General features: G+C 42.4%; 1 protein-coding gene across 1 annotated transcript in view; it reads right to left on the reverse strand.

Moving 5' to 3' along the window:
* sdk1b (sidekick cell adhesion molecule 1b) overlaps positions 1-12,500 on the reverse strand; it is a 296,641-nt gene that overhangs the window by 119,707 nt on the left and 164,434 nt on the right. Inside the window, 2 exon segments of the mRNA XM_048249003.1 lie at positions 1,944-2,134; positions 3,791-3,902. Coding sequence (XP_048104960.1) covers positions 1,944-2,134; positions 3,791-3,902 — 303 coding nt within the window.

Here is a 12,500-nt window from a genome sequence, read left to right on the forward strand (position 1 = left end):
CCCCCCCCCCTCTCTCGTTGATGTTCCCCCTGCTTCTCTCCTCGTCTCCCTCTCCCTCTCTGTGGACCTGATGAATCAGCTCGTTAGAGCCGGATAACGAGCTAACACATGACACGGCAGCCGAGGACAGTGTCATGGAGAATATTCCACACTGGTTCAAGTGTGCGATTAAGGGACCCTGGGATATGAAGCAGGAGACTGAGGAGGGGGTGGGGGTTAAGGGAGCCGGACCCTGGGATTTGAAGCAGGACACTGGGGGGGTTAAGACGACCGAGAGACCCTGAGTGTTGAGGGGTGGTCATGATCCGCTATGCTGTCACTTTGTTTTTTTGTTTGTGTGTTTGTGTGTATGTGTGTGTGTGTGTGTGTGTGTGTGTGTGTGTGTGTGTGTGTGTGTGTGTGTACGTGTGTGTGTTGTATTGTACTGTTGTATTGATTTGTTGCATTTTGTTTATGCACCAGGAGGCAATAAACAAGGAGTCCCAAGCTGGCAGCTGAGATATCTTGGACAGATCTGGCTCAGATTCTAGCAGAATGGCCACCGGCACCAGCAGCAGCAGCAGCGGCACAGAAATAGCTGGCAGCGTGTAGTGTACACTGACCCACCATCACCCACCCGAGATGAGGCGGAACCTCCGGGGCACCTCTGGGCCTCCACAGTTAAGGAGGAGGCAGCTTTATTGATCAAATAAAACAAATGCAGGCGTGTTTTTGACAGAGGGAAACGGCTGCAAGTGTGTATTGGCAGGTGAGCATGCACGCACGCAGGTCACACACAGCGTGCATTAACACAAGAGGCCCAAGCAAGCATAGCCTATTGAAATAGAATTCTTGTCTTACCATTGACGAAAAGTCTTGAAATGAACTGCAACAGTCTTTGAAATTACAGTGCCTCTGTCACTGATCCATATGCAGCATCGACGTTAATTGGGGCAACTCGAGCAAATCCTAATCCAGTTGAACGAGACAACCTTATAGCCTACCGGTAGCCTATGTCTTTACCACAGTATGCAAAGCAAATAATCTTAAAATCTCCTGATAGGCTAACAACTTTTTTTTAACGTCACCCAAGACTGTGCTTATGTGCAAAATGTGCATAAACATTTGTTTATGTAGTCGTGACAACGCGTGTGCATTTCAGCCGGCATGCCTGAAATGCGTTGTCAAGATAAACAAATCTTGCACGCTATTAGGTCTTTTTTACATTTGACTTTATTCTCAACAAACAAACGTTTGCATCATGTAAAGCAGACCTGTTGGATACCCAACATAATAAGGAATTTTAAATGTAAAGCTTCCAATGCATATCGCCCCCATGTGACCCGAACCGAACCCGACTATAATTTCTAAATATTTGTCCGGATTTCATTTTCCCAGTCAGGTATAATTTTGAGCTCTCTCAACTGCTAAACTACATGATGAGATAACCACATGAAACACCAGACAAAGCTGTATACTGCGAGTGTGTCAGAGGAGTGTGTGTGAGTGTCTGAGTACGTCAGTCTGTGTGTGTCCATGCGTGTGTGTAAGTGTATGAGTGTGTCAGAGGAGTGTGTGTGAGTATCGTCATTCTGTATGTGTCCATGTGTGTGTAGGTGTATGAGTGTGTCAGAGAAGTGTGTGTGAGTGTGGGAGTACGTCAGTCTGTGTGTGTCCATGTGTGTGTGCATTTCTGTGTGTATGAAAAGCATTTTCGTTGTTTATTTCCAAATGGCACAAAAATACAGTAAATTATTGTGATTTGGACTTATGGCATAATGACGCATACATGCACACATGTCTACACAACTCACACAGCCATAGATGAACCTGCATACACGTGTATGTGTACGTACACACACACACACACACACACACACACACACACACACACACACACACACACACACACTCACACACCGACATACACACATGGATACACACACACACACACACACACACACCTAACACGGTGAGGTAGACGCGGGCCTCGGCGGTCTTGAATGTGCTGTTGCGGAGGAGGGCCTCGCACACGTAGAGTCCGGCGTCAGCCTGGCCAGGGTTAGAGACGGTGAGGCGGCGGCCAAACGCCCCCACGCCCTGAGTGACCCGCACCCCCGCACGCTTCCACACCAGCTGCAGACGCTCCACCGGCCTACAGGAGGGACAATGTAGAGAGAGAGAGAGGGAAAAGAAAGAGGATAGAGAAAGAGAAGAAGAGAGAGAGAAAGAGAGGAAGAAAGAGAGAGAGAGAGAAGACGATGACAATAGAGGGAGAGAGAGGAGGGACAGAGAGGGAGAGAGATGAAAGAGAAGAGAGGGAGAGAGAGAGGGTGGCAGACAGGAGGAGAAGGGACAGGAGGATGTGACGGTGAAAAAAAAAGATAAAACACATTAGCACACTGATGTATTATTAAATGCTAAACACATTATCTGCTGGGAGTCAGTGTGGTATTTACACCAGGCTGCAGGAAAAGAACACAAAAGAACAAAGTGTCCCTGTCCCGGTTTTTCTACTCTCTTGTAAATTATTTCACCCTCTTCCTCTCATCACTCTCTCCTCCCCTGTCTCTCTTTCCACTCCTCTCTCTCGCCTCTTGGTTCATCCCCCCTTCTTTTGCACTCTTTTCTCCTACTCTACCTATCTATCTTCTCTCAGCTGGAGTAGCAGGAGCTGAGACTCCAGTCTACCCATCACCACTCTTCCTCACTTCTATCAGTTACCTCCTCTCTCTCTTCTTCCTCCTTTCCCCTTTCCCCTCACTTTCCCATTACACATTCTTCCCATCCCTCACTTCTTCCCATTACTCTTCTCATCCCTCACTTCTTCCCATTACCTCTCTTCCTCTTCTCTCTTCTCATCCCTCACTTCTTCCCATTACCTCTTCTCCTCTTCTCTCCTCTCATCCCGTCATCCCTCCATAACTTCTATCCATCCCCACTTCTATCCATTACCTCCTAATAAATCTTTCTCATCCCTCACTTCTATCCATTTTACCTCCTGCCACTTTTCTCATCCCTTTTCTCATCCCTCCTTTGTTTCATCCTTCACTTCTCCATTAAAACTGTCTTCTCATCCTTCACCTCTATCCATTACCTCCTCTCCTCTCATCCCTCACTTATATCCATTACCTCCTCTCCTCTCTTCTCATCCCTCACTTCTTCCCATTACCTCCTCTCCTCTCCTCTCTTCTCATCCCTCACTTACATACATTACCACCTCTTCTCTCTTCTCATCCCTCACTTCTCTCCATTACCTCCTCTCCTCTCCTCTCTGATTACCTGGCTTCTCTCTAGTGTGAGTTCATTAGTCCACCCCCTATCTCCACTACCCTTCCATGAGTCATCAATAGCAGCAGTCTATCTATCAGCCAGTCTTCCTTATGAACACCCCTCTGTTCGTGGGCAGTGGAAACAAGCACACAGGGCAGTGGAAACAAGCACACAGCTTCTGAGGGAGAACTTCTTGACACAAAAGCAAAGAGAACAAAACTTTAAAGGAAGTAAAAGACATTTATAAATGAATAGATGCAGTAACAAAGGCGGTGCTGTGTGTGTGTGTGTGTGTGTGTGTGCATGCATGTGTGTGTGTGTGTGTGTGTGTGTGTGTGTGTGTGTGTGTGTGTGTGTGTGTGTGTGTGCCAGTGTCCGTAAGTCTGTGTACTTTCCAGCAGCCTCATTTCTGTCTCATATCAGTGAGGCTTTCTCTGTGACTGTGTAACTATGGAACCACGGATTCTTTTCTTCTGAAAAGTTCTTCACCTGCACACGGCAGGCACACGGCACCGCGTTGCCCCGGGCGACAACCCACCTTGCGTTAGCGACACACTCCAATGTCGCTTCACTCGCTCCGGCGACCACAGACGTGTTCTTGGGACTGATCACTATTGCCGGGGCGACCGGATCAGTGGGGGCATTGGGTTCTGGAACAGAAAGAAGAAAAGAAAAGATCAAGTAGAAGTCAAGGGAAGGGAGGAAGAAGGGATGAGGGGATGAGTAAGAGAAAGAGAGGGAAGGAGAGGGGGAGAGATAGATAGAGAGAGAGGGAAGGAGAGAGATAGGGGGAGAGATAGATAGAGAAGGAAGGAGAGAGAGAGAGAGAGAGAGAGAGAGAGAGAGAGAGAGAGAGAGAGAGAGAGAGAGAGAGAGAGAGAGAGAGAGAGAGAGCTGGACAAACAGAACAAGCAAATGTGCAGTGAGTTTGAAATGTGACTCAGTCAAACAGCAGTGTTTCATTGCTTTGAAATAGGATCAGGCGCTCACACTTTAATGCATTAACCTTATTATTAGTCCAAGAACATTTGCTTTTGGCTGAAAGCCTTTCTTCTCTGAGCTACTAAGTCAACATAGTTAACACAGCAGACGTAAAACAACAAAAAGGGGAAAAAGTTTCCACAGTTTTATGTACGTTTTGTCCTCTTCTCTTGGTCTTCTTTTACTCCAGAGAAACTTTTCTTTTTTTCAATTCCTACTACCTGAAGAAAAGAAAATGTTGTATTAACACTTTACTTCTCTACACTTCACAGTTCTTCTGTTCCTCCCTCTCTCTCTCTCTCTCTCTCTTTCTTTCTCTTCATCTTCCACTCTCGCTCTCTTCACCTCCCAGAGTTCTCGACTTGAATTTTAATTGTCTTGTAATGGATTCTGGTTTTAGAAACTTCACATAACTCCACACAAGCAGAGCACGGCCGTGGCCATTTCATCTCTTTCTGTCTCTCTCTCTCCCTCTCTCTCTCTCTCACACACACACACACACACACACACACACACACACACACACACACACACACTCTTGCAGTAGTATTTTGCTAATGAAAATCCTGTAAAAATCCTTGCAAGATGAAAAGCGTGTCGGAGAGAAAGGCACCAAGCGTGAGAGAGAGAGAGAGAGAGAGAGAGAGAGAGAGAGAGAGAGAGAGAGAGAGAGAGAGAGAGAGAGAGGACGGCACACCTGAACCCCAACACTTAAGGTAAGACGCTGGCCGAGAACTCAAAGACGGAGTGGAATAGGGGAGATAGCAGAGTCAAGAACCCTTCGAGACAGCCAATGAGAGACAGAGAACGAGAATGAGAGAGAGAGAGAGAGAGAGAGAGAGAGAGAGAGAGAGAGAGAGAGAGAGAGAGAGGTGGGGAAGGAGAAGGGGGGAGCAGTTAAGAGAGATGGCGAGAGAAAGAGAGAAACTTCCGTGCAGATCGATGAGAACAAACGAGTGTAGCGACATAATAAAGGATCCGCAGCGGAACACACACACACACAACACACACACACACACACACACACACACACACACACACACACTTTGATCTCGGCTTTGATCGCACACACCCCCACAAATCCTCCCTCCTCAGTCAAGCAAATGCGTAATAGATTGTCTGACTTAAGTTCCCTCACGATGACTCTTTCAAACCCTCTTTTTTAAATGCAAAAGAGCAATGAAGAAAGCAACCAAAAGAGAGGCAGAGAGAGAGAGAAACAAAACAGAGAAAAGGAGAGATATGAGGAAGATGAAGAGGAAGATGAGTGTGTAGTGTGTGTGTTTGGAGAGAGAATAGGAAGATCAGTGAGTAATGGGTGTGTTTCGTAATTGAGCTTTGGCAATAATGTAACTGAAACATTCATGTCAACAACAATTTTTTGAATTGAACTGAGCACAAGACAGAAAAAGAATGCATTTGCTGTAATCATGGGCTACAGAAGATGCTTTCTTCTCTCTCTCTCTCTCTCTCTCACACACACACACACACATACATACACGTACACGGACACACACACGTGCACATGCGTACACACACACACACACACACACACAGGGACACATGTCCGGCCCAGCATTGGCCCACATGCTCTCATAAAACTCTCACTTGGCCCTTGTGGCACCATAATGTGGTTCTCCAAAGAGCAAAAAGGATCGTACTTGTAGCACCATGATGTGGTTCTCCAAAGAGCAAAAAGGATCGTACTTGTAGCACCATGATGTGGTTCTCTAAAGAGCAAAAAGGATCGTACTTGTAGCACCATGATGTGGTTCTCCAAAGAGCAAAAAGGATCGTACTTTAATGTTCTTAAGGTTTTCCTCTTTGCCTTGGCTTTTGTATTTCTTGCTTGCCCCTAGGTATACTGTTTGAGATCTGTTGTGCTTTTATTTCATGGTAGGAGGTGCTCCAATCAAAAGCAACCACACAGCTTAAGGAAGAGCAATCAAAGTGTTGGGGGTTCAACTGTTTCCCTACGGAATGGTGCGACTGTCCGTTGCAACGTGCACATTTATAAAAGTCGGGGCTACAGTAAGCAGGAAAAAAAAGTGAGGCTTCTAAAAACGCGAAGCACTGAAAGTTAAAAACTGGCTCAACTTTTTTGAGGTTGTGCTTTTTTCCAACAATGGGTGCTAGCGACATAGCTAACTATAACATATCATAGCAACAACATGTACACAGTGAATTTCTACCTCGCATGAAAGCGTGCCAATGTGAACACCCCCTTAGCCTTCAAGGCTGAGGAGGGAAGGGGCGCGAGGGGTGAAGACACATCTCACACAGACAGAGTGACAATGGCATTTCACTAAGGGACAGCAAAAACGAGGGATCTCGGCTTTTTGGAAGCGTCCGCTACTTTCGTCGTCTTACACCAGGTCGGGTCATTATCATTCCACTGGTCCCCCGGTTGGGGTCTCATCCCTGGCATTTTCCGGTGACACTTTCCGTCAAAGCTCAGCCAGCCTGCTGGCTATCAAATGTCAAAACATGACATTTTTACCCGAGCTAACTGGAGACAGTTTGACAACTGATGGCTCGTTTTGGCTTCAGAACAGTTGCCCAAAATAAGGTTATCACTGATAATTGCAGTGACTCAATGCCTTCTGAGAGAGAGAACTTTTTTTAGCCAATGGCTAGACATAATTATAAATATGGATAGGAATAAATATGGCTATATAAACATCTCAAAAACATCATAAAAGTTACAATATCTTAATTCTATACCACACAACACTTAAGTAATCAAAGGCTTGCTATCTGTGCAAAAACAAAAAAATCAATATTGATGCAAGTTTAATTTAACACAAGTTTATGCCTATAATTTGTATAAAAACAATTGTGATATCCGTTTAAATGAATATTTAGTTAAAAGTTCAGACTTAGTGTTTGTACAAAAACCAAACAAACAAACAAAAAAAACAATCTCGATATTGTTTAAATTAAGACTTTGTTTACCCTAGGACAAGTGCATTTCACTAAATCAAACAGCATTTAATTGAAGTGAAGATGCGATTGGATTGGACGGAAATAAAGTGGAAGGAGACAAAATGGAACTTCAATGAGATGGCGTTGCCATGGGAGATCAGAGGCCACGGGCTCGTTTGTTAAGGGTTCCGCAAGTCGCCCGCCGCAGGAGGTGGATCATGGGTAATTGCATGTTGCCGGGCATCGATTTCTTCGTGCCAGCCAGGGATGTGGTGAAAGACTCAGCCAAATGAGCTGAAATTTACACAACATACAGGGCTCATTTGTACCTTGGACCTACACTCCTGCACACACACACACACACACACACACACACACACACACACACACACACACACACACACACACACACACAAACAGACACACACACCAACACACACACACACACACAAATACACACACACACACACACACACACACACACACACACACACACACACAAACACAGACACAGACACATCAATGGAGAATTATTTGATTCCTGTGCTTGTTTAATTGAAGGCCAGGTCTGCCATTGACTGACAGGCACTTGCCGATGTTCAATCACAATCGCACAACCCCATTCCAAAGGTCTAATGAAATCTAATGAAATGCTACACACACATAGCATAACCAATAATTAAAATCCCCTCATTATTTGCAATCTGCACTGAAATCCATTGGACCATTTCCTGTAGCTGTAGCTCTGTAGCTTAATTGTTTAAAAATGCTTTAATGGTAATAGCTTAAATGTTTGGATAAACATATCACTTAATAGCTTACATCGCTTCGGATGAACACATCACTTCTGGTTTTGAAGGCACGTTGATTGATTCCTCTCCCACAGGCACCTTCTCTCTTTACTTACTTTTTGTTTATCTTACTCAACATCCTAATGATGCTTGCATTACACCCACACACTCACACGCTATTTTCCTCACCTTAGCATCTTTTTGACTGCAGTTATTTTATTATTTCAAATTACTTGGTAATTGTCCGCCTCCCTTTTTTATGTGCGGTTCCGAGGCTGGCCGTAACAGTTGTTTGTCAAAATATCTCAAAATACTGAAGGGAATAAACAAGGAATTATTAAAATGGAAATATGTAATTAGAGTACTGTAAATAATTCATCCTTAAAGACATACTTATGAGATATGATTAATAAAGTAGCGCACACACATAGGGTGCAAGCGCATAAACACAACAACACACACACACACACACACACACACAGTGTCAAACACAGACAGGGAGAAAAAAAGGATGAAATAGAAAGGGAGAGAGAATGAGAAATGAGAGAGAGAGAGAGAGAGAGAGAGAGAGAGAGAGAGAGAGAGAGAGAGAGAGACAGAGACACCCTGCTGGTAATCGTCTGGTTTAACTAATCTTAATCCGGCGTGGTTATGAATACTGGCAGAGATTACAGCTTGTTCTGATATTAAATTTGTCCATCAGTCAGCTTGCCTGCTTAAAGCCACTCAGCTAATCCTCTTCACTCCACACACACACACACACACACACACACACACACACACACACACACACACACAGAGAGATAGAGGAACAACCGATTACACAGTGTGCGCGCGCACACACACACACACACACACACACACACACACACACACACACACACACACACACACACACACACACACACACACACACACTTGAAGACTATCAGGGAGTCAAACTAAAAACGCACATGCACACACACACAAACACACACATACACTCACAAACATGTAGTTGTGTGTGTGTGTGTGTGTGTGTGTGTTGCTGAAGCACACTTCACACACTCCTTCTAGATTTATTTTCAGAACTTTCACACCACTTTGACACACATTAGCAAACCAACCTGAAATCACACAGAGGAGAGGAAAGAACAGGAGAACACACACTCTCACACACACACACACACACACACACACACACACACACACACACACACACACAGGACCCTGCACATCCTCAATCACTCATTCATTCATTAAATTTTTTCTCGATTGTTTTTAATGCTTGTGTCAACTCTGACATCACGTTTTCAAAACATTTAACACGCAGGTCTGAACTAGAGCTTTGACTCCGAACTTATTTAGTTATTCGAATACAATTCGATTATTTTAAAAATTCGAACAAATTTTAGGGATCTCTTAATATTCAAACCTGTAGCCTATGGAGATCATTTTTTTTTAAATGTATTTGGTTGTAAACGTTGTTTTCAATTCAGATTCCGAGGTTTTTTTCACGCCCAGTGAAGTAAAATCGCGAGCTCATAGCAAGGCTATTATTGGCCATCTGGGCTCCTGTAGGTGACGTTGGCATCCTGGCTGGTTCACGCTTAGTGAGCTCCCACATAGACATAATAGACACTTTTATTTTAAACTTAACCTTCCTCTGATTTTAATCATCTCAGTTATCAATCAAAGCAAACAGGGAAAAGAAATGGCAACACAATCATGAAAAACACTCAAATAAATAAATGTGCAGATAAGTCTGAATGAAAAGCAGCACTGGTTGAAGCCTGGAAATATTGTAAACAAAGTAACGTTAGCTTAATTTGCTAGTTTATCATAGTCTACTGGTTAGACTGTTCAGTTTCCCCACGTGTGTTTAAGTTTTAAATGAATACTTTTTCTCCTTGGGACAGGCCCGTTTGAGTCTTGGAATACTTTTCTATTTGCATCGGGATTGAGATGATTAGAATTTAGCAGTCAATTTGAATGCAACAGTTTTGAACAAATTCGTGCAGCGTGCTAATGATGCTAACCGGATTTAATAGTAATTTAGCCAGTCGTCTTGCACGATTAATGTTTGGATTACATGTTGTGCATGCTGAGGAGGGATGCGCCTGTTGAGAGGAAGAGAGAGAGCATGGGGCAAGGAGAGTGTGTTGAGGTAGGCCTACTTCTATCGCCTACTCTGGTAGAGTTTGACATACTACAATGCAAGATATATTTAGCCTATTTATTTATGGACAACTTAAGGCAGGAGGTGTGTGTTGCTTTTAATTATGAATGTTCTATCAAACGTTTTTTTATTGATATATCGATTACATGTCTATTGAGATACATATCGCTATCGTTTTATCGCCCAGCCCTATGCTCAATAATAACAATTTTAACACATGCATAAATACTCAGCCTTTCGTGCACGTAGTCTATTGACATTGATTGATACACTGCCCTCTGGTGGACAGAACATATAGAACTTAAGTTTGATACCAATATCGGTCTTACTGAAGACATTTAATGGTTAAAATATTATTGATACATATTCAAATATATTCAAATTTTAATATTAATAAACAAACAAACTTTGAATATGATTTTTGGGCAAAAGTCAAAGCCCTAGTCTGAACAAAAGCACTCTGGCCAAAATGACACATTTTTCTTGCAAAAGGCTCTTACTCTCTCAAAACATTTAAAATATTCAGCAAAAGCAAATTTTGCCTTCAAACAACACGTATTGTAGTCAAATTACTGTGTGATTTCAATCAATCATTACACACTGGACAACAAAATGCAAAATATAGTTCTAAAAATGAGGAGTTTCAGCCTTCCATTTTGCTCTGTGCCATTTCTTTCTCATTTTTCTGGTATCAGAAAAACTGTGAAAAGACAAAATGCACTGAATAAAAAATAATTGCATTCTTTCCTCCCAAGATGTAACTGTCATTGACATTTACAATTTTTCTCTATCGTTTTGATGCTTGTGTCAACTTTGACATCACATTCCCAAAACAGTTAACACCTGTGTCTGAACAAAAGCACTCTGGCCAAAATGACACATTTTGCTTGCAAAAGGCTGTTACTCTCTCAAAACATTAAAACATGCAGCAAAAGCAAATCTTGCCATCAAACAACACATCCTCTCATCAAATCACTGTGATTTCAATCAATCATTACACACTGGACAACAAAATGCAAAATATAGTTCTCAAAATGAGCATTTTTTCAATGTGTGTTCTATTTCTTTCTCATTTGTCTGGTATCAGAGAAATACGATGGCATATTAGGGCCACACATGAAGATTTTTTTTTTTGCCATGACGAGATTAAACTGACGAGATTAAACATGTCGAGAATAAAGTTGAAATGTCATGTCGACTTTAATCTCGAAATAGGCTACAGTTTAAACATAGCCTACAGTTTAAGCTATGTAGCCTACACTAACACACAATATGTGACAATCATGAATAATAGGCCTACTTCAAATAGCCTAGGTGTTATTTCAGATAGACTGCTGCTACATCTTGTCTGTTAACAACTCATTGCCATCATCGTGAAGCGCGTCGCGGTTATGGAAATAGCCTACCATGCACTATGCCATTTATATAGCTAGAATTGCATGTTTCCAATTATATAATGTTTCTATAGTACAAAATGTTATTTTGCTCTGTTTTTATGTGGGTAAGGCCACCACACATCCAAATAACTGCCCTTCATGACTCACAGGCTGTCACTCATGGCAACATGGCAAAACTCATTTTTCTAAAACTGCTTTTCCATGTTTCACCTGCATAAAATATAGTAGGCTATAAATACAGATATGTGTGTATTTACTATGGGGTTGCCTGGTCGGGAGGACAGCTGCATTTGTCCGTCTACAGACATTCAGCAATAGGCTGTTTGCATCCATTAGCCTATAAATAAACATGCAATGTGAAAGTTTGGGATTGGGGAGAGCACTTAATATGCCTAGTCTAGGCTACTGAATAAGCATGAAGTCGAACCTTTAGATGAAAAACATATAATAATACAATAAATAAATAAACCACTAATGAAATTTACTTTTGACCATCGCATTTATCGCCTGATAACTCCGTGATAAAAGGACGTGACAGGAAAGAATTTGGCTGAGCAACGGAGGTTAATATGTTCTATGTTTTGTCCAAATGATGTCTATTGTTGTTGCACTCGAAGAAAACTGGAATGTTTCATTCGTCCTTCTTTTCAATCGTCCCATTTGTACCCTACTTTGGAGCAGTCGTTCTCTCTCCAAACTTTATTCTCAAAATGTTGAGTTTAATGTCGACACGTCGAGATTAAAGTCGACATGATATTTCAACTTTATTCTTGAAATGTCAAGTTTAATGTCGACATGGCGACTTTAAAGTTCGACACGTTGAGATTAAAGTCGACATGACATTTTAACTTTATTCTCGAAATGTTGAGTTTAATGTCGACATGGCAAAAATATTTTTTTTTCTTCATGTGTGGCCCTAATCCTCCATCGTAGAGAAAACTGGGAAAAGACCAAATGTACTGAATACAAAAAAAATTTATTCATTCCTCCCAAGAT

Source organism: Alosa alosa, chromosome 7 (assembly GCF_017589495.1).
Source record: "Alosa alosa isolate M-15738 ecotype Scorff River chromosome 7, AALO_Geno_1.1, whole genome shotgun sequence".
Taxonomy (NCBI): Eukaryota; Metazoa; Chordata; class Actinopteri; order Clupeiformes; family Clupeidae; genus Alosa; species Alosa alosa.